General features: G+C 45.4%; 1 protein-coding gene across 1 annotated transcript; it reads left to right on the top strand.

Moving 5' to 3' along the window:
- Positions 1 to 15,983: 15,983 nt before the first annotated feature.
- Positions 15,984 to 18,700, top strand: nrsn1 (neurensin 1; the record flags this gene model as incomplete). Its single annotated transcript, XM_084198548.1, has 2 exons — positions 15,984 to 16,169; positions 18,302 to 18,700. 2 exons carry the CDS (start codon positions 15,984 to 15,986, stop codon positions 18,698 to 18,700), a joined length of 585 nt encoding a protein of 194 aa, XP_084054674.1.
- Between the last annotated feature and the right edge of the window lie 3,716 nt (positions 18,701 to 22,416).

Below are 22,416 nucleotides of genomic sequence, written 5' to 3'. Positions count from 1 at the left end.
TGGATGGAAGCTGTCTGGCTGTGTGGATGGAAGCTGTCTGGCTGTGTGGATGGAAGCTGTCTGGCTGTGTGGATGGAAGCTGTCTGGCTGTGTGGATGGAAGCTGTCTGGCTGTGTGGATGGAAGCTGCCTGGCTGTGTGGATGGAAGCTGTCTGGCTGTGTGGATGGAAGCTGCCTGGCTGTGTGGATGGAAGCTGTCTGGCTGTGTGGATGGAAGCTGTCTGGCTGTGTGGATGGAAGCTGTCTGGCTGTGTGGATGGAAGCTGTCTGGCTGTGTGGATGGAAGCAGCCTGGCTGTGTGGATGGAAGCTGTCTGGCTGTGTGGATGGAAGCTGTCTGGCTGTGTGGACGGAAGCTGTCTGGCTGTGTGGATGGAAGCTGTCTGGCTGTGTGGATGGAAGCTGTCTGGCTTTGTGGATGGAAGCTGTCTGGCTGTGTGGATGGAAGCAGCCTGGCTGTGTGGATGGAAGCTGTCTGGCTGTGTGGATGGAAGCTGTCTGGCTGTGTGGACGGAAGCTGCCTGGCTGTGTGGATGGAAGCTGTCTGGCTGTGTGGATGGAAGCTGTCTGGCTGTGTGGATGGAAGCTGTCTGGCTGTGTGGATGGAAGCTGTCTGGCTGTGTGGATGGAAGCAGCCTGGCTGTGTGGATGGAAGCTGTCTGGCTGTGTGGATGGAAGCTGTCTGGCTGTGTGGATGGAAGCTGTCTGGCTGCTGGCTGTGTAGACGGAAGCAGCCTGGCTGTGTGGACGGAAGCAGCCTGGCTGTGTGGACGGAAGCTGTCTGGCTGTGTGGACGGAAGCTGTCTGGCTGTGTGGATGGAAGCTGTCTGGCTGTGTGGATGGAAGCTGTCTGGCTGTGTGGATGGAAGCTGTCTGGCTGTGTGGATGGAAGCTGTCTGGCTGTGTGGATGGAAGCTGTCTGGCTGTGTGGATGGAAGCTGTCTGGCTGTGTGGACGGAAGCTGCCTGGCTGTGTGGATGGAAGCTGTCTGGCTGTGTGGATGGAAGCTGTCTGGCTGTGTGGATGGAAGCTGTCTGGCTGTGTGGATGGAAGCTGTCTGGCTGTGTGGATGGAAGCTGCCTGGCTGTGTGGATGGAAGCTGTCTGGCTGTGTGGATGGAAGCTGTCTGGCTGTGTGGATGGAAGCTGTCTGGCTGTTTGAAATCACTGGGGTGGGGCTCAAAGAGCACTTCCAGGGGCCATGCACCTGCCTCATGCCTCTCTGCCTCTCTGGTACTGGGCTTGACTACAGTCCAACAGACTTCTGAGAGGGCTCCAGCACACACACAGACACACACAGACACACACAGACACACACACACAGACACACACAGACACACACACACAGACACACACACACAGACACACACAGACACACACACACAGACACACACAGACACACACACACAGACACACACACACAGACACACACAGACACACACACACAGACACACACACACAGACACACACACACAGACACACACAGACACACACACACAGACACACACAGACACACACACACAGACACACTCAGACACACACACACAGACACACACACACAGACACACACAGACACACACACACAGACACACACAGACACACACACACAGACACACACACACAGACACACACAGACACACACACACAGACACACACACACAGACACACACACACAGACACACACAGACACACACAAACACTCACACACAGACAACACAGACACACACACACAGACACACACACACAGACACACTATTGTCTGCTATTTTATGATGATAAACAGTTTACACTGCATAGCAATACAGTTAGGTAGGAGTGGATAGTTACTGTATTTCTCCCTATCTTATTATTGCGCTCTCTCTCCCTCTCTCTCCCTCTCTCTCCCTCTCTCTCTCTCTCCCTCCCTCTCCCTCTCCCTCTCCCTCTCCCTCTCTCTCTCTCTCTCTCTCTCTCTCTCTCTCTCTCTCTCTCTCTCTCTCTCTCTCTCTCTCTATCTCTCTCTCCCTGTCTCCCTGGCTCTGGCTATAATTGCTCATATATGTGATTGAGGCTTAGAGGCAGTAGTCCCATCGTGATAAGAGGATCTCTGGGGCTTTCTAGACAACAAAAGAATCCGGGAGCCTCTCTCTCTCTGCATCCCTCCGTTACCTAGGTAGCCAGGCAGGCAGGCAGCACACACAGGGCTGGGTGCTGGGAGGCATCCACTCTAGGTTTTGGCCATTCTTCTCTAATTACAAGACTGTCTGCCAGGAGGCACCATTCTCTGAATAGATGGGATGTCTGCCTGTCTGCCTGCCTGCGTGCCTGCCTGCGTGCCTGCGTGCCTGCGTGCCTGCCTGTCTGTCTGTCTGTCTGTCTGTCTGTCTGTCTGTCTGTCTGTCTGTCTGTCTGTCTGTCTGTCTGTCTGTCTGTCTGTCTGCCTTCCTGCCTTCCTGTCTGTCTGCCTCCCTGTCTAACTGCCTGTCTGTCTGCCGTCATAAACGCAAAGCCAATGATTCTGATGCTGTTCATTGTGATACATGCTTGTGTTTGTGTGCCTCGCATTGTACCTGCCTCCCCCTGCCTCCCCCTGCCCCCCCACACCCTGCCTCCCCTGCCTCCCTGGCCTCCCCTGCCTCCCTGGCCTCCCCTGCCTCCCCTGCCTCCCTGGCCTCCCCTGCCTCCCCTGCCTCACCTGCCTCCGCAGCCTCCCCCTGCCCCCCCCCTGCCTCCCCCTGCCTCCCCCTGCCTCCGCAGCCTCCCCCTGCCCCCCCACACCCTGCCTCCCCTGCCTCCCTGGCCTCCCCTGCCTCCCCTGCCTCACCTGCCTCCGCAGCCTCCCCCTGCCCCCCCCCCTACCTCCCCCTGCCTCCCCCTGCCTCCCCTGCCTCCCCTGCCATCAAATACAACATATTAACATAGAAAAACCAATCCCTAAGCCAAGCTGTAGAAAGTCTTTCCTTATGCCGTTCAGTAACATGAAACTCCCCAGCAGTAACAAAAAAGAACATACAAATATTTTTCATCCCCACTGGTACCGTAATCATCCAACAGCTACAGTAATCATCCAGCTGGTACCGTAATCATCCAATAGCTACAGTAATCATCCAGCTGGTACCGTAATCATCCAGCACGTACAGTAATCATCCAGCAGGCACAGTAATCATCCAACAGGTTCAGTAATCATCCAGCTGTTACAGTAATCATCCAGCTGGTACTGTAATCATCCAGCACGTACAGTAATCATCCAGCAGGCACAGTAATAATCCAGCAGGTTCAGTAATCATCCAGCTGGTACTGTAATCATCCAGCTGCTACAGTAATCATCCAGCTGGTACTGTAATCATCCAGCACGTACAGTAATCATCCAACAGCTACAGTAATCATCCAGCTGGTACTGTAATCATCCAGCACGTACAGTAATCATCCAGCAGGCACAGTAATAATCCAGCAGGTTCAGTAATCATCCAGCACGTACAGTAATCATCCAGCTGCTACAGTAATCATCCAGCGGGTACAGTAATATTCCAACAGGTACAATAACAATAATCATCCAGCAGGTACAGCAATCATCCAGCAGGTACAGTAATCATCCAGCTGGTACAGTAATCATCAGGCTGGTACAGTAATCATCCAGCAGGTAAAATAATCATCCAGCAGGTACAGTAATCATCCAGTAGCTACAGTAATCATCCAGCAGCTACAATAATCATCCAGAAGGTACAGTAATCATCCAGTAGCTACCATAATCATCCAGTAGCTACAGTAATCATCCAGCAGGTACAGTAATCATCCAGCAGGTACAGTAATCATCCAACAGGTACAATAATCATCCAGTAGCTACAGTAATCATCCAGCAGCTACAATAATCATCCAGAAGGTACAGTAATCATCCAGTAGCTACCATAATCATCCAGTGGCTACAGTAATCATCCAGCAGCTACAATAATCATCCAGAAGGTACAGTAATCATCCAGTAGCTACCATAATCATCCAGTAGCTACAGTAATCATCCAGCAGGTACAGTAATTACCCAGCAGCTACATTAATCATCCAGCAGGTACAGTAATCATCCAGCAGGAACAGTAATCATCCAGCAGGTAAAATAATCCTCCAGCAACTACAGTAATCATCCAGCAGGTACAGTAATCATCCAGCTATTACAGTAATCATCCAGCTGCTACAGTAATCATCCAGCTGGTACAGTAATCATCCAACAGGTACAGTAATCATCCAGTAGCTACAGTAATCCTACAGCAGCTACAATAATCATCCAGAAGGTATAGTAATCATCCAGTAGGTAGAGTATTCATCCAGCAGGTACAGTAATCATCCAACAGGTACAGTAATCATCCAACCGGTACAATAATCATCCTGCAGGTACAGTAATCATCCAGCAGCTACAGTAATAATCCAGCAGCTACAGTAATCATCCAGCAGGTAAAATAATCATCCAGCAGCTACAGTAATCATCCAGCAGCTACAGTAATCATCCAGCAGGTTCAGTATTCATCCAGCAGGAACAGTAATCATCCATCAGGTACAGTAATCATCCAGCTGCTACAGTAATCATCTAGCAGGTAAAATAATCATCCAGCAGCTACAGTAATCATCCAGCAGGTTCAGTATTCATCCAGCAGGAACAGTAATCATCCATCAGGTACAGTAATCATCCAGCTGCTACAGTAATCATCCAGCAGGTACAGTAATCATCCAGCAGCTACAGTAATCATCCAGCTGCTACAGTAATCATCCAGCAGGTAAAATAATCATCCAGCAGCTACAGTAATAATCCAGCAGGTTCAGTAATCATCCAGCTGCTACAGTAATCATCCAGTAGCTACATTAATCATCCAGCAGGTACAGTAATCATCCAGCAGGAACAGTAATCATCCAGCAGGAACAGTAATCATCCAGCAGCTACAGTAATCATCCAGCAGGTACAGTAATCATCCAGCAGCTACAGTAATCATCCAGCAGCTACATGAATCATCCAGCAGGTACAGTAATCATCCAGCAGGAACAGTAATCATCCAGCAGGTACAGTAATCATCCAGCAGGTACAGTAATCATCCAGCAGGAACAGTAATCATCCAGCAGGTACAGTAATCATCCAGCAGGAACAGTAATCATCCAGCAGGAACAGTAATCATCCAGCAGGTACAGTAATCATCCAGCAGGAACAGTAATCATCCAGCAGCTACAGTAATCATCCAGCAGCTAGCTTTAACAATACAGTAAAAGCTCAAGAAAAACTCCTTTCTGTGTGATGAATTGTTTTGGTCCACCTTTATAACGAATGTTCTGCCCGGTAACGCCGGAGTGGGGCAGCCTATTAGAAATCACCTCTATACATCATGCATGCTTCCCAAATGGCACCCTGTTCCCTACATAGTGCACTCTTTTGACCAGGGTCCATAGGATTCCCATAGGTCTCTGGTCAACAGTAGTGCACTATATTGGGAATAGGGTGCCATTTGGGACGCACATTCAAGTCATAGTGCTGACGGATGACCGCTCAGAAATATCATTAGAAATGTTCAAATTAAAATGGGGTTGCTTAAGGTGTTAACCTGATAACTTTATATCCTGGAGGGCTTTCCTGTCTGTTATTAAATTATTACAAGACCATTAGGAAAGCCTCCTTAAGGCTCTCATAACCTGATTTGTGAAGGGCAAATAAAATATATAGCCTTCGGGCAACAATCTTTTAATATCATTGAAGAAGGGGGAATACATTACGCTTCTATTACGTTTTAATACGCAAATGTTAAAAGCTGTTAAATTGTGACTATTACTGTTGCTATTCGCTAAGCCAAGGGAATGTCCACAACTCTGAACAGCAGGTAACTCTGTAAAAAGGATTTGATGACAATACTTGTGACATTTCACAGTGTTGAGTTGGGGTCAAGTCAGTTTTCATGTCAGTCAATTCACGAAGTAACATTTTTTTCCCCCAATTCACTTCCATCTTCAATAAACTTTTCTGAATTGACTGTATTGAAAACTGAAATGACCCCAATTAACCCCTGGTCCTCATAAATGCAGCATCAACAACTTCTCTTCAGATATTGACAGGTAGGTCTGACCTCAGTCCTGCTCATGAAAAGAGCTGTCTTCCACCGGCGGTCTGAGAGTGACATACAGGATCAATATGTTGAAGAATGAATACAACATCAGCAGGTAAGGTTATGTGATGGATAATTTTCCCATGTCATGTTGTCCCATCTATCATCCTAATGCCACCTCTTATTGAACTGTCTGGGAAAGTAATTCACAGTTGAACAAATAAAACCCAGAGGATAGATGGTATTATGTGCAGTGGATGTGTCCACTGCAACATGGCCACTGGCCACTAGGTGTCACCATTGGTAATTGAAAGATCATGACAGTGGTAACAATCTACTCCATACATCTACCCCATTTAAACCTACCAAACTTGTGAGTGAAATGTGATTCAGAACCATAGAATTAGGAATAGTAATTAGAATAGTAATTAGAATGAGCAATTAGAACAGTAATTTAATAGGATCTCTATGTTCCGAACTCTGTCTGGTTCAAGCACTAGGCCTAGCAGACAAAGAGAATGGACCAATAGAGGCCCTCCTTCCCCTGTCTGTCTCTGACCACTAGGCCTAGCAGACAGAGAGTATGGACCAAGAGAGGCTCGTCAAAACCTCTGAATATATTTAATGACTTACTGCCCCTACAGCCATTATCAATCACATTCAAAGATTAATTTCCACCACTATCATTTATATTGGATCAGCAAGAAGATACAATATATGCCTTCATAATAAAATTTGATAATAAACCAATCCAGTGAGAGAGAGAGTGAGAGTGAGAGTGAGAGGGAGAGTGAGAGTGAGAGTGAGAGGGAGAGAGAGAGAGAGAGAGAGAGAGAGAGAGAGAGAGAGAGAGAGGAGAGAGAGAGAGAGAGAGAGTATGAGCTAACAGCATAACAGCCTCCTCCCGTCCCCTGGTCTAATGAGATCTTCAGCAATTACAGGCCAGGGTGATTCTCCTACTAGCATTCTGCACACGCTCACTGAGGACTTCCTGGTAGGACTCTGCACACACTCACTGGGAACTTCCTGAAGGTGACCTTTCCAATGGCGGTAACCATAGAAACCATCCTCACCGTTCAGAGGAGCAGCTTGTACACAGAGAGAGAGAGAGAGAGAGAGAGAGAGAGAGAGAGAGAGAGAGAGAGAGAGAGAGAGAGAGAGAGAGAGAGAGAGAGGAGAGAGAGAGAAGAAAGAGAGAGAGAGAGAGAGAGAGAGAGAGAGAGAGAGAGAGAGAGAGAGAGAGAGAGAGAGAGAGGAGAGAGAGAGAGAGAGAGAGAGAGAGAGAGAGAGAGAGAGAGGAGAGAGAGAGAGAGAGAGAGAGAGAGAGAGAGAGAGAGAGAGAGAGAGAGAGAGAGAGAGAGAGAGAAGAGAGAGAGAGAGAAGAGCAGAGAGAGAGAGAGAGAGAGAGAGAGAGAGAGAGAGAGAGAGAGAGGAGGTAACACAACTTGGACACAGAGAATCTAGGGCTATGGTCAAAATAAATGTATCCAGCAAACAAACAAGCTATGGTATAGTATGATTAAACAGCCAAGCGGGTAGGATAGTATTGACCCCAGTCAGACAATGTGTGGTGATTGTGAGGGTGGACAAGGCTGTCTTAGATCTGAGTGAGTCACACTGCATCTTGGTACATGGAAAACTTCCAGGTTCTATTAACATGTAGCACTGAACAACACTGCTGCCAGGAAGAAAACACAGGCCTTTACCCACCTGGAATACACATCTGTTCAGGAGTATGTTAACAGGATGATGTCAGAGCTACAACACATAAAGTCCAGTGGTCATGGTGTGGACTTACTGTCTTATTACTGAAGGTAGGCCTTTCACCATTGGCCAGAGAAACACACATGGACTTTAATTAAATAGATTGATGCGTAGTGGAATCTGGTCAAATATTGATCGACAGGTTGATTAATAACAGTAATTGATTGATTAGGTGTTTGTAAAGGAATCCTGTTTGGGTGTTGTGGCAGTGTTCTTCTCCCTCATCTGTTTCCTCCAGTAGAAAAAGAGAGAAACTGAGCCAGTGACTAACGCCTAACGCTGGCTTCACATGCTACGTCAATGGAGCTAGGGCTATAAATATACCGGCTGTAGAATCTGATGGGAATTCAATTCAGGGGGATTGGTTCTAGAATCATTGGAAGATTTCAACTTTGTAGAACATAAGGAAGGGTTGTTGTGTGCAAAATCCTACCCTCATCAGTGGTTTAATTGCAGTCCATTCTCCTTTATGGGAGTTGTACGTAGCTCAATTGGTAGAGCACGGCGCTTGTAACGCCAGGTTAGTGGGTTCGATCCCCGGGACCACCCATACGTAAAAATGTATGCACACATGACTGTAAGTCGCTTTGGATACAAGCGTCTGCTAAATGGCATATTATTATTATTATTATTACATCATTATTAGAAACATGTCCAAGATCTTGTCCAAAACAGAGAGGTGTTGCAAGGGGATCTCACAGCCTGTTCTATCCTGTTTCTGGGCCTCATTTAACTGTTGATATCAGCCTGCTTGTCTCATGGGAGAGAATTAGTACTATTACATCCCTAGTTCCTATGGAAACACACATCCAGTCAGGGTTGGTTGTACCGTCTACCTATTATTACCATAGAGCCATACAGGTATATATAATGGAGGTGGTCATTACCGTAGAGCCATACAGGTATATATAATGGAGGTGGTCATTACCGTAGAGCCATACAGGTATATATATAATGGAGGTGGTCATTACCGTAGAGCCATACAGGTATATATAATGGAGGTGGTCATTACCGTAGAGTCATACAGGTATATATAATGGAGGTGGTCATTACCGTAGAGCCATACAGGTATATATAATGGAGGTGGTCATTACCGTAGAGCCATACAGGTATATATAATGGAGGTGGTCATTACCGTAGAGCCATACAGGTATATATATAATGGAGGTGGTCATTACCGTAGAGCCATACAGGTATATATATAATGGAGGTGGTCATTACCGTAGAGTCATACAGGTATATATAATGGAGGTGGTCATTACCGTAGAGCCATACAGGTATATATATAATGGAGGTGGTCATTACCGTAGAGCCATACAGGTATATATATAATGGAGGTGGTCATTACCGTAGAGCCATACAGGTATATATATAATGGAGGTGGTCATTACCGTAGAGTCATACAGGTATATATAATGGAGGTGGTCATTACCGTAGAGCCATACAGGTATATATATAATGGAGGTGGTCATTACCGTAGAGCCATACAGGTATATATATAATGGAGGTGGTCATTACCGTAGAGCCATACAGGTATATATAATGGAGGTGGTCATTACCGTAGAGCCATACAGGTATATATATAATGGAGGTGGTCATTACCGTAGAGCCATACAGGTATATATAATGGAGGTGGTCATTACCGTAGAGTCATACAGGTATATATAATGGAGGTGGTCATTACCGTAGAGCCATACAGGTATATATAATGGAGGTGGTCATTACCGTAGAGCCATACAGGTATATATAATGGAGGTGGTCATTACCGTAGAGCCATACAGGTATATATATAATGGAGGTGGTCATTACCGTAGAGCCATACAGGTATATATATAATGGAGGTGGTCATTACCGTAGAGTCATACAGGTATATATAATGGAGGTGGTCATTACCGTAGAGCCATACAGGTATATATATAATGGAGGTGGTCATTACCGTAGAGCCATACAGGTATATATATAATGGAGGTGGTCATTACCGTAGAGCCATACAGGTATATATAATGGAGGTGGTCATTACCGTAGAGCCATACAGGTATATATAATGGAGATGGTCATTACCGTAGAGCCATACAGGTATATATAATGGAGGTGGTCATTACCGTAGAGCCATACAGGTATATATAATGGAGGTGGTCATTACCGTAGAGCCATACAGGTATATATATAATGGAGGTGGTCATTACCGTAGAGCCATACAGGTATATATATAATGGAGGTGGTCATTACCGTAGAGTCATACAGGTATATATAATGGAGGTGGTCATTACCGTAGAGCCATACAGGTATATATATAATGGAGGTGGTCATTACCGTAGAGCCATACAGGTATATATATAATGGAGGTGGTCATTACCGTAGAGCCATACAGGTATATATAATGGAGGTGGTCATTACCGTAGAGCCATACAGGTATATATAATGGAGGTGGTCATTACCGTAGAGCCATACAGGTATATATAATGGAGGTGGTCATTACCGTAGAGCCATACAGGTATATATAATGGAGGTGGTCATTACCGTAGAGCCATACAGGTATATATAATGGAGGTGGTCATTACCGTAGAGCCATACAGGTATATATAATGGAGGTGGTCATTACCGTAGAGCCATACAGGTATATATATAATGGAGGTGGTCATTACCGTAGAGCCATACAGGTATATATAATGGAGGTGGTCATTACTGTAGTGTAGAGCCATACAGATACAGTGGGGTCTGAAATGATTGACACCCTTGATAAAGATGAGCAAATGTGACTGTATAAAATTAATAATTAAAATACTGAGCTATATGTTACAAAAAAAAAAAAAAAGGAAATGTTTAACAAGTTATATTATTTTCTCAAGTTATTGTCACACCTATAGATTCTTATAAATCCACATTAATCTAGAAGCGTTTAGAAACATATACTATATTTTATACAATAAAAGTGAATCCAAAATGACACAATACATCATTTATCATTAATTTTTATTAGGCACATAATAATCTGGAACACAACCAAAACGAACTACAAATGCATCCAACAAGTTTGTAGAGTCACAAGCTTGATGTTGTCATTGTATGTCATGTATTTGTTTTTGAGAACAAAATATATTACTTGTTAAACAAAATATTTATCTTTCTCGGCTTTATGTGCTGATTTACAGTAATCTTAGTGGCCTTTTAAATGGAAGGAAATCTGATAATTCCCTCGTTCATTATTAGAGCCACAAATTAACTTTTAACAAGGCACACCTGTTAATTTAAATGCATTCCAGGTGACTACCTCATGAAGCTGGTTGAGAGAATGCCAAGAGTGTGCAAAGCTGTCATCAAGGCAAAGGGTGGATGCTTTGAAGAATCTCAAATATAACATATATTTTGATTTGATTAACACTTTTTTGGTTACTACATGATTCCATATGTGTTATTTCATAGTTTTGATGTCTTCACTATTATTCTACAATGTAGAAAATAGTAAAAATTAAGAAAAACCTTTGAATGAGTAGGTGTGTCCAAACCTTTGACTGGTACTGTGTATATAATATTAGTATAAAATAATATAATTTACCACATTTTTGGAGCATACAATATAGCTCAGTATTTGAATGATATATTTTATACAGTCATTGTTGCTGATCTGTATCAAGGGTGTGAATAATTTCGGAGCCCACTGTATATGTAATGGATGTGGTTCAGTGAACCATGAGTGATGAGCAACATAACCTTGTCTGAGACCTGAAGAATTGTGTTAGCAGTGCAAGCTAACACCACGGCTTTAGGTCTTCAGGTTATCACAGTCGGAATAAGGATTTAGGTTTTCAGGTTATCACAGTCGGAATAAGGCTTTAGGTCTTCAGGTTATCACAGTCGGAATAAGGCTTTAGGTCTTCAGGTTATCACATTTGGGATAAGGCTTTAGGTCTTCAGGTTATCACATTTGGGATAAGGCTTTAGGTCTTCAGGTTATCACATTTGGGATAAGGCTTTAGGTCTTCAGGTTATCACATTTGGGATAAGGCTTTAGGTCTTCAGGTTATCACATTTGGGATAAGGCTTTAGGTCTTCAGGTTATAACAGTTGGGATAAGGCTTTAGGTCTTCAGGTTATCACAGTCGAAATAAGGCTTTAGGTCTTCAGGTTATCACATTTGGGATAAGGCTTTAGGTCTTCAGGTTATCACATTTGGGATAAGGCTTTAGGTCTTCAGGTTATCACATTTGGGATAAGGCTTTAGGTCTTCAGGTTATCACAGTCGGAATAAGGCTTTAGGTCTTCAGGTTATCACATTTGGGATAAGGCTTTAGGTCTTCAGGTTATCACATTTGGGATAAGGCTTTAGGTCTTCAGGTTATCACATTTGGGATAAGGCTTTAGGTCTTCAGGTTATCACATTTGGGATAAGGCTTTAGGTCTTCAGGTTATCACAGTCGGAATAAGGCTTTAGGTCTTCAGGTTATCACAGTCGGAATAAGGCTTTAGGTCTTCAGGTTATCACAGTTGGGATAAGGCTTTAGGTCTTCAGGTTATCACAGTCGGAATAAGGCTTTAGGTCTTCAGGTTATCACAGTTGGGATAAGGCTTTAGGTATTCAGGTTATCACAGTTGGGATAAGGCTTTAGGTCTTCAGGTTATCACAGTTGGGATAAGGCTTTAGGTATTCAGGTTATCACAGTCGGGGTATGCCGGATACCCAGATTCAGACCCAGTCACATACAATATCTCCATATCATTTTCGATGATCTCCATCATTATCAATTTATAAGATATGGACTGAGCTCCATGTTATGCTATTCATATGTACCAACTGTTTGTTTTATCTTAGATTAAATCACTGATATCATACACACAATGCATGTGCTTCCGCCTCTGCATTGTTTGCTCTTTGGGGTTTTAGGCTGGGTTTCTGTATAAGCACTTCGTGACAACTGCTGATGTAAAAATCGCTTTATAAATAAATGTCACTGATTGATGATTGATTGATTGATTGATTGATTGATTGATTGACAAATCAGTTACATAGCTGCTGTCTCCTTTACCGCCCACATGCTGTGGTCACTAATACAATTGTTACAAGTGAGTGACCTTGAAAAACAAGCCATATCAAAATATCAGAATTATGAACCCAGACTATCTCCAGTCACGACCAATCGTCACACCGCCCGACTCTATCTCGCCATAGAGCTCACCAGATTGTAGTCCTAAAAAGCGGAAATGAGTTACCTCTAGAAAATTAATGTGGAAAGAATGGGGTTTTGGGATAAACACAGAAAATAAGGTCTGAGGTTAACACAGGCTTAGGACATCTTATAAATTCTATGAGGTAATATCAGTCAGTTAACATGACCTTTATGAATTATGAACCCTGTATGTGCTTTGTGTGCCTTTTGTATTACATAAATGGTTCAAAATTCACATAAAGTGACGAAAGCTGATGACAACTATCTCATAGAACAAAACATATAAGATCTCCTAAGCCTGTGCTTACCTTAGATTCGGCGTTTATCAAAAAACCGTCCTAAAACCTATTTCCCATAGGCTTTGTCCAACGAGTTAGTGCCTACAAAAAGACGCCATTAATATTGCTCTCTATTGAGTATGTCGGCAAGACATGGATCTGACGCCTGCGCAGAGGCCAGCATGAGTCTGAATCATCGATAGGGAGACTGTCGGAGCTAAGAATCTAGAGTGATGGTACCAGAGTGACGGAACAGCCGCGAGTGATCACTCTCCAAGCCGGTTATGACAGGTAGATTTCAGCCTTCAATGCATTCGGATACTGCTGTAACGGTTTTTAACGGTTTTATAATGGAAACGACTGTAATAGGCTATCTGATGTGGATTACATAATAGTGGTGGAAATATGATTAGCTGTATTGCATTTCAACATCTGGAAGTAACATTTAAAATGAGAAAATGCCTTGATCTAGTGTGTCAACCTTTAGAGTGTGATTAATCGTCGAGTTATGTATTTATTTTGAAAGAACTAGGCAGAAGACATGTTGTCAGACTCAGATCAATAGCGTTTGTAGCTAGGTAAATAGACAGTTACTTGACTTCCCAATCTCAACTTTATTTATCCTATAGCATGCGCCTGGTGTGGCTGAGAATCCAAAGCAAATCCGTTTATTTTGACGATAACAGCGTGTAGCCTAATCGATTACATGGTTTGATGCTATTATCTTAGATAAAAGATGTCTCAAGGGGTCTGGGAAGACAAGACGAAGGAAGGACGCGTGTGTCAGAGCAGTATGGCGTCATGTCTTACATCCCTGCCTCATTGGGTAGAGCGGATTCACATTCAGCACCATGGACAGCGATCTCTCTCTCTCTTTCTCTCTCTCTCTCTCTCTCTCGCTCTCTCTCTCTCTCTCTCTCTCTGTAGTCGCAGTCATTGAGCTATAATAGAAGGTCGCATTTTGCCGGCCTAGGCTACATGTTCACCGCTGGCAAATAACACTGTTTACATGGTTTGGTTTAAATGTTAATTATTTGTGATTCTAGATTGGGTTGGGTTGCAATCGGTGAGAGAACATGGTCAAAACATGCTTCAAAACAAGATCAAGTGTATTGACCACTGGCATACACGTGACCTTATAATTGGTATGATAGAGGTTATTATAGGCTAATTTCTGGTTTCTGTTTGTTTAATTGACAACTAGGTTTTCTTGAGTGTGTTTACATGGAATATTACTTATCAAAGCACTGGACTGAAACAAATGACGTTGTGGGCTCTTCAGAGCCATATTTATTATGGATGAAGTATATTTTCAAGGAGTACACAAACTACACATTCCGCAATTTTTGTTATTTGCATTTTTCATAATACTAAATGCTGAATATTTAGTCATTATTTTGCCACAAGCACATTACATTTAATTTTACCTTTATTGTAAAGACCACGGTCTCTTTCACAGATGAGCCCTGCATACACATCATTTACAAAATACAATACAATACAATATCCAGAAAATACAACTACATCCTTCAACACTGACTACATATAGACAACATAATTTTTTTCATTCAGATAGAGTCTATGTACCAAATGGCACCCTATCCCCTATATGGTGCAGCAGATAGCAGACAGCAGGTAGCAGGTAGAAGGTAGCAGTAGGCAGATAGCAGGTAGCAGGTAGCAGGTAGCAGGTAGCAGGTAGCAGGCAGCAGGTAGAAGGTAGCAGTAGGCAGGTAGCAGGTAGCAGGTAGCAGGCAGCAGGCAGCAGGTAGAAGGTAGCAGGTAGCAGGTAGCAGGCAGCAGGTAGAAGGTAGCAGTAGGCAGGTAGCAGGCAGAAACACAACCTGATATCCTGAACAGGTAACAGGCAGCAGGCAGAAACACAACCTAATATCCTGAACAGGTAGCAGGTAGCAGGTAGCAGGCAGAAACACAACCTAGTATCCTGAACAGGTAGCAGGTAGCAGGTAGCATGCAGAAACACAACCTAATATCCTGAACAGGTAGCAGGTAGCATGCAGAAACACAACCTAATAACCTGAACAGGTAGCAAGTAGCAGGTAGCAGGCAGAAACACAACCTAATATCCTGAACAGGTAGCAGGTAGCAGGCAGAAACACAACCTAATATCCTGAACAGGTAACAGGTAGCAGGTAGCAGGTAGAAACACAACCTAATATCCTGAACAGGTAGCAGGCAGAAACACAACCTAATATCCTGAACAGGTAGCAGGCAGAAACACAACCTAATATCCTGAACAGGTAGCAGGCAGAAACACAACCTAATATCCTGAACAGGTAGCAGGCAGAAACACAACCTTATATCCTGAACGGGGACAGATGAGTGATTCAAAATGGGAGCAACACTGTGGCTGATCATTCAGCATCGTCTTTTTGCAGAATCTCTTCCATGCAACATAATACAACTGTTTGTGTGTGTGTGTGTGTTTGTATCCCTGTGTGTGTGTGTGTGTGTGTGTGTGTGTGTGTGTGTGTGTGTGTGTGTGTGTGTGTGTGTGTGTGTGTGCACGTGCTTGGCTGGATGTCTGCTTGCCTCCCTACCTGTGTGTGTGTGTGTTTGTATCCCTGTGTGTGTGTGTGTGTGTGTGTGTGTGTGTGTGTGTGTGTGTCAATGTGTGTGTGTTGTGCGCAGGCAGTGGCACCCGGTGTGTGTGAGGTTAGTGTGGTGTTCTCTCTCTCTAGACAGAGCTGAACTGAGGTGAAGGGTCAGGATGACTTCAGCCTGTGCTGAGATATGTGGGTCAGACTACGCTGAACAGGCGCAGCATGACCAGCGATACGGAGTCAGATCATACCTCCACCAGTTCTATGAGGAGTGTACCGCCTCTATCTGGGAACGCGACGAAGACTTTCAGATTCAGAGATCGCCTAGCCGGTGGAGCTCTGTCCTCTGGAAGGTATGATACAGTGGGGAAAAAAAAGTATTTAGTCAGCCACCAATTGTGCAAGTTCTCCCACTTAAAAAGATGAGAGAGGCCTGTAATTTTCATCATAGGTACACGTCAACTATGACAGACAAAATGAGAAAAAAAAATCCAGAAAATCACATTGAAGGATTTTTTATGAATTTATTTGCAAATTATGGTGGAAAATAAGTATTTGGTCACCTACAAACAAGCAAGATTTCTGGCTCTCACAGACCTGTAACTTCTTCTTTAAGAGACTCCTCTGTCCTCCACTCGTTACCTGTATTAATGGCACCTGTTTGAACTTGTTATCAGTATAAAAGACACCTGTCCACAACCTCAAACAGTCACACTCCAAAGTCCACTATGGCCAAGACCAAAGAGATGTCAAAGGACACCAGAAACAAAAGTGTAGACCTGCACCAGGCTGGGAAGACTGAATATGCAATAGGTAAGCAGCTTGGTTTGAAGAAATCAACTGTGGGAGCAATTATTAGGAAATGGAAGACATACAAGACCACTGATAATCTCTCTCGATCTGGGGCTCCACGCAAGATCTCACCCCGTGGGGTCAAAATGATCACAAGAACAGTGAGCAAAAATCCCAGAACCACACGGGGGGACCTAGTGAATGACCTGCAGAGAGCTGGGACCAAAGTAACAAAGCCTACCATCAGTAACACACTACGCCGCCAGGGACTCAAATCCTGCAGCGCCAGACGTGTCCCCCTGCTTAAGCCAGTACATGTCCAGGCCCGTCTGAAGTTTGCTAGAGTGCATTTGGATGATCCAGAAGAGGATTGGGAGAATGTCATATGGTCAGATGAAACCAAAATATAACTTTTTGGTAAAAACTCAACTCGTCGTGTTTGGAGGACAAAGAATGCTGAGTTGCATCCAAAGAACACCATACCTACTGTGAAGCATGGGGGTGGAAACATCATGCTATGGGGCTGTTTTTCTGCAAAGGGACCAGGACGACTGATCCGTGTAAAGGAAAGAATGAATGGGGCCATGTATCGTGAGATTTTGAGTGAAAACCCCCTTCCATCAGCAAGGGCATTGAAGATGAAACGTGGCTGGGTCTTTCAGCATGACAATGATCCCAAACACACCGCCCGGGCAACGAAGGAGTGGCTTCGTAAGAAGCATTTCAAGGTCCTGGAGTGGCCTAGCCAGTCTCCAGATCTCAACCCCATAGAAAATCTTTGGAGGGAGTTGAAAGTCCGTGTTGCCCAGCGACAGCCCCAAAACATCACTGCTCTAGAGGAGATCTGCATGGAGGAATGGGCCAAAATACCAGCAACAGTGTGTGAAAACCTTGTGAAGACTTACAGAAAACGTTTGACCTGTGTCATTGCCAACAAAGGGTATATAACAAAGTATTGAGTAACTTTTGTTATTGACCAAATACTTATTTTCCACCATAATTTGCAAATAAATTCATTAAAAATCCTACAATGTGATTTTCTGGATTTTTTTTCCTCAATTTGTCTGTCATAGTTGACGTGTATCTATGATGAAAATTACAGGCCTCTCTCATCTTTTTAAGTGGGAGAACTTGCACAATTGGTGGCTGACTAAATACTTTTTTCCCCCACTGTATATGAGAGAAGAGATATCATCCTGACATGGTCTGGGTAGGGTGTTGGGCAAGTTACTGTAAACACTTTCAGATTCAGAGATCGATTGGGAGTGGCACATGAGTCTGGTTCTTCTTGAGGCTTCTTCCCCCTACAGTATTTCTTTGGGGGTTAAGATGAGTTACTGTAAAGCACTAGTTGTTATTGATTGACATCCTTATCTGTCCTTTACCCCCTCCTCTGTGTTTAACATGTCACTATACTGTCCTTTACCCCCTCCTCTAATGGAATTTGTCCTTGCCAAATGCTTCCATCCTGTTTCGCACCTCATTGTCTATTTCACCTGTCAATATCGTCTGTCAATCTAAGTTCCTTTCATCCTTCCTGTCTCTCCCTCCCCCAGGTCTGTCTAGCGTTAGGAACCCTGATCCTGTCTCTCCCTCCCCCAGGTCTGTCTAGCGTTAGAACCCTGATCCTGTCTCTCCCTCCCCCAGGTCTGTCTAGTGTTAGGAACCCTGATCCTGTCTCTCCCTCCCCCAGGTCTGTCTAGCGTTAGGAACCCTGATCCTGGTGACAGGCCTCATCGTCCTACTGGTGGGCTACGCCACCCCGACTAAGATCGAAGCGTTCGGGGAGGAAGAGCTCCTCTTCGTGGACAGCCACGCTGTGCGCTTCAACCGAGCCCTGGACGTGTGCAAGCTGACGGGCGCCGTGCTGTTCTGCGTGGGTGGCAGCCTGATGGCTGTAGGTCTCCTCCTCTCGGCCTTCTCTAAGAGCTACTCCAAGGAGGAGATGTACCTGCAGCAGAAGTTTAAGGAGAGGCTGGTTGATATCCAGAATACGGTCCATCCCATCTCCAGAGCCCCTACTCCGGGGGAGAGTAAGATCCCTGTCACCCTGTCTAAAGTGCAGAGTGTCCAGCCCAACTCAGAGACATAACAGTTATCAACGTAGTAGTGACGGTGGGATCATCAGTGGTGTACATGTGTCCTTGTTCCTAACCCTTCTAAAGGTCAGCTTACGTCATCTTAGTACCACTCCAGGAAAAACAAACCCTCTGTATCCAGAACACACACTAAAGGCTGCAGGAGGTTTCACACAGCTCCTTTCATGTAATGCTGTGTTAGTGAGTGTCAACTACTGGCTGGGTTCCAATCAGCTGACGTGATTATAGTACCTAGACCAAGAAACGAACAGACTCGCTGTATAGAGCAGTGGTTCTCATCCTGGGGTACATGTACCCATGGGGTACGTATCCTATCCACAGGGGGTATTTATCCTATCCACAGGGGGTATTTATCCTATCCACAGGGGGTACTTATCCTATCCACAGGGGTACTTATCCTATCAACAGGGGGTACGTATCCTATCCACAGGGGGTACGTATCCCATCCACAGGGGGTACTTATCCTATCCACAGGGGGTACGTATCCTATCAACAGGGGGTACTTATCCTATCAACAGGGGGTACGTAGCCTATCCACAGGGGGTACTTATCCTATCAACAGGGGGTACTTATCCTATCCACAGGGGGTACGTATCCTATCCACAGGGGGTACTTATCCTATCCACAGGGGGTACGTATCCTATCAACAGGGGGTACTTATCCTATCCACAGGGGGTACGTATCCTATCCACAGGGGGTACTTAACCTATCCACAGGGGGTACGTATCCTATCCACAGGGGGTACTTAACCTATCCACAGGGGGTACGTATCCTATCCTAAGGGGGTACTTATCCTATCCACAGGGGGTACTTATCCTATCCACAGGGGGTACTTATCCTATCCACAGGGGGTACTTATCCTATCAACAGGGGGTACTTATCCTATCCACAGGGGGTACAAAGCCTATCAACAGGGGGTACTTATCCTATCAACAGGGGCACTTATCCTATCAACAGGGGGTACTTATCCTATCAACAGGGGGTACGTAGCCTATCCACAGGGGGTACTTATCCTATCCACAGAGGGTACTTATCCTATCAACAGGGGGTACTTATCCTATCCACAGGGGGTACAAAGCCTATCAACAGGGGGTACTTATCCTATCAACAGGGGCACTTATCCTATCAACAGGGGGTACTTATCCTATCAGCAGGGGGTACGTATCCTATCCACAGGGGGTACTTATCCTATCCACAGGGGGTACCTATCCTATCCACAGGGGGTACTTATCCTATCCACAGGGGGTACAAAGCCTATCAACAGGGGGTACTTATCCTATCAACAGGGGCACTTATCCTATCAACAGGGGGTACTTATCCTATCAGCAGGGGGTACGTAGCCTATCCACAGGGGGTACTTATCCTATCCACAGGGGGTACTTATCCTATCAACAGGGGGTACTTATCCTATCCACAGGGGGTACTTATCCTATCAACAGGGGGTACGTATCCTATCAACAGGGGGTACTTATCCTATCAACAGGGGGTACTTATCCTATCAACAGGGGGTACGTAGCCTATCCACAGGGGGTACTTATCCTATCAACAGGGGGTACTTATCCTATCCACAGGGGGTACGTATCCTATCCACAGGGGGTACTTATCCTATCCACAGGGGGTACCTATCCTATCCACAGGGGGTACTTATCCTATCCACAGGGGTACTTATCCTATCAACAGGGGGTACTTATCCTATCCACAGGGGGTACAAAGCCTATCAACAGGGGGTACTTATCCTATCAACAGGGGCACTTATCCTATCAACAGGGGGTACTTATCATATCAACAGGGGGTACGTAGCCTATCCACAGGGGGTACTTATCCTATCCACAGGGGGTACTTATCCTATCAACAGGGGGTACTTATCCTATCCGCAGGGGGTACTTATCCTATCCACAAGGGGTACGTATCCTATCAACAGGGGGTACGTAGCCTATCCACAGGGGGTACTTATCCTATCCACAGGGGGTACTTATCCTATCAACAGGGGGTACTTATCCTATCCGCAGGGGGTACTTATCCTATCCACAAGGGGTACGTATCATATCAACAGGGGGTACGTAGCCTATCCACAGGGGGTACTTATCCTATCAACAGGGGGTACTTATCCTATCCACAGGGGGTACTTTTCCTATTAACAGGGGATACGTAGCCTATCCACAGGGGGTACTTATCCTATCAACAGGGGGTACTTATCCTATCAACAGGGGGTACATAGCCTATCCACATGGGGTACTTATCCTATCAACAGGGGGTACTTATCCTATCCACAGGGGGTACTTATCCTATCAACAGGGGGTACTTATCCTATCAACAGGGGGTACTTATCCTATCCACAGGGGGTACTTATCCTATCCACAAGGGGTACTTATCCTATCAACAGGGGGTACGTAGCCTATCCACAGGGGGTACTTATCCTATCCACAGGGGGTACTTATCCTATCCACAGGGGGTACTTATCCTATCAACAGGGGTACGTAGCCTATCCACAGGGGGTACTTATCCTATCAACAGGGGGTACTTATCCTATCCACAGGGGGTACGTAGCCTATCCACAGGGGGTACTTATCCTATCAACAGGGGGTACTTATCCTATCCACAGGGGGTACGTAGCCTATCCACAGGGGGTACTTATCCTATCCACACGGGGTACTTATCCTATCAACAGGCCTACTGGTCAACCACAGGGGGTACTTGGGAAGACTCATCAGAACGTAGGGGTGGTGTGACTAGCAGCAGCTGTGGTGTGACTAGCAGCAGCTGTGGTGTAACTAGCAACAGCTGTGGTGTGACTAGCAGCAGCTGTGGTGTAACTAGCAGCAGCTGTGGTGTAACTAGCAGCAGCTGTGGTGTAACCAGCAGCAGCTGTGGCAACCAGCAGCAGCTGTGGTGAACTAGCAGCAGCTGTGGTGTAATTAGCAGCAGCTGTGGTGAGACTAGCAGCAGCTGTGGTGTAATTAGCAGCAGCTGTGGTGTGACTAGCAGCAGCTGTGGTGTAACTAGCAGCAGCTGTGGTGTAATTAGCAGCAGCTGTGGTGTGACTAGCAGCAGCTGTGGTGTAACCAGCAGCAGCTGTGGTGTGACTAGCAGCAGCTGTGGTGTAACTAGCAGCAGCTGTGGTGTAATTAGCAGCAGCTGTGGTGTGACTAGCAGCAGCTGTGGTGCAACTAGCAGCAGCTGTGGTGTGACTAGCAGCAGCTGTGGTGTGACTAGCAGCAGCTGTGGTGTAATTAGCAGCAGCTGTGGTGTGACTAGCAACAGCTGTGGTGTAACTAGCAGCAGCTGTGGTGTGACTAGCAGCAGCTGTGGTGTAACTAGCAGCAGCTGTGGTGAACTAGCAGCAGCTGTGGTGTAACTAGCAGCAGCTGTGGTGTAACTAGCAGCAGCTGTGGTGTAATTAGCAGCAGCTGTGGTGTGACTAGCAGCAGCTGTGGTGTGACTATTAGCAGCTGTGGTGTAACTAGCAGCAGCTGTTGTGTAATTAGCAGCAGCTGTGGTGTGACTAGCAGCAGCTGTTGTGTAATTAGCAGCAGCTGTGGTGTAATTAGCAGCAGCTGTGGTGTAACTAGCAGCAGCTGTTGTGTAACTAGCAGCAGCTGTGGTGTGACTATTAGCAGCTGTGGTGTAACTAGCAGCAGCTGTTGTGTAACTAGCAGCAGCTGTGGTGTGACTAGCAGCAGCTGTGGTGTGACTAGCAGCAGCTGTGGTG

The sequence above is a fragment of the Coregonus lavaretus genome, assembly GCF_964263955.1.
Source record: "Coregonus lavaretus genome assembly, contig: HAP1_SCAFFOLD_1560, whole genome shotgun sequence".
Taxonomy (NCBI): Eukaryota; Metazoa; Chordata; class Actinopteri; order Salmoniformes; family Salmonidae; genus Coregonus; species Coregonus lavaretus.
This window is presented reverse-complemented; position numbering and strand designations above follow the sequence as displayed.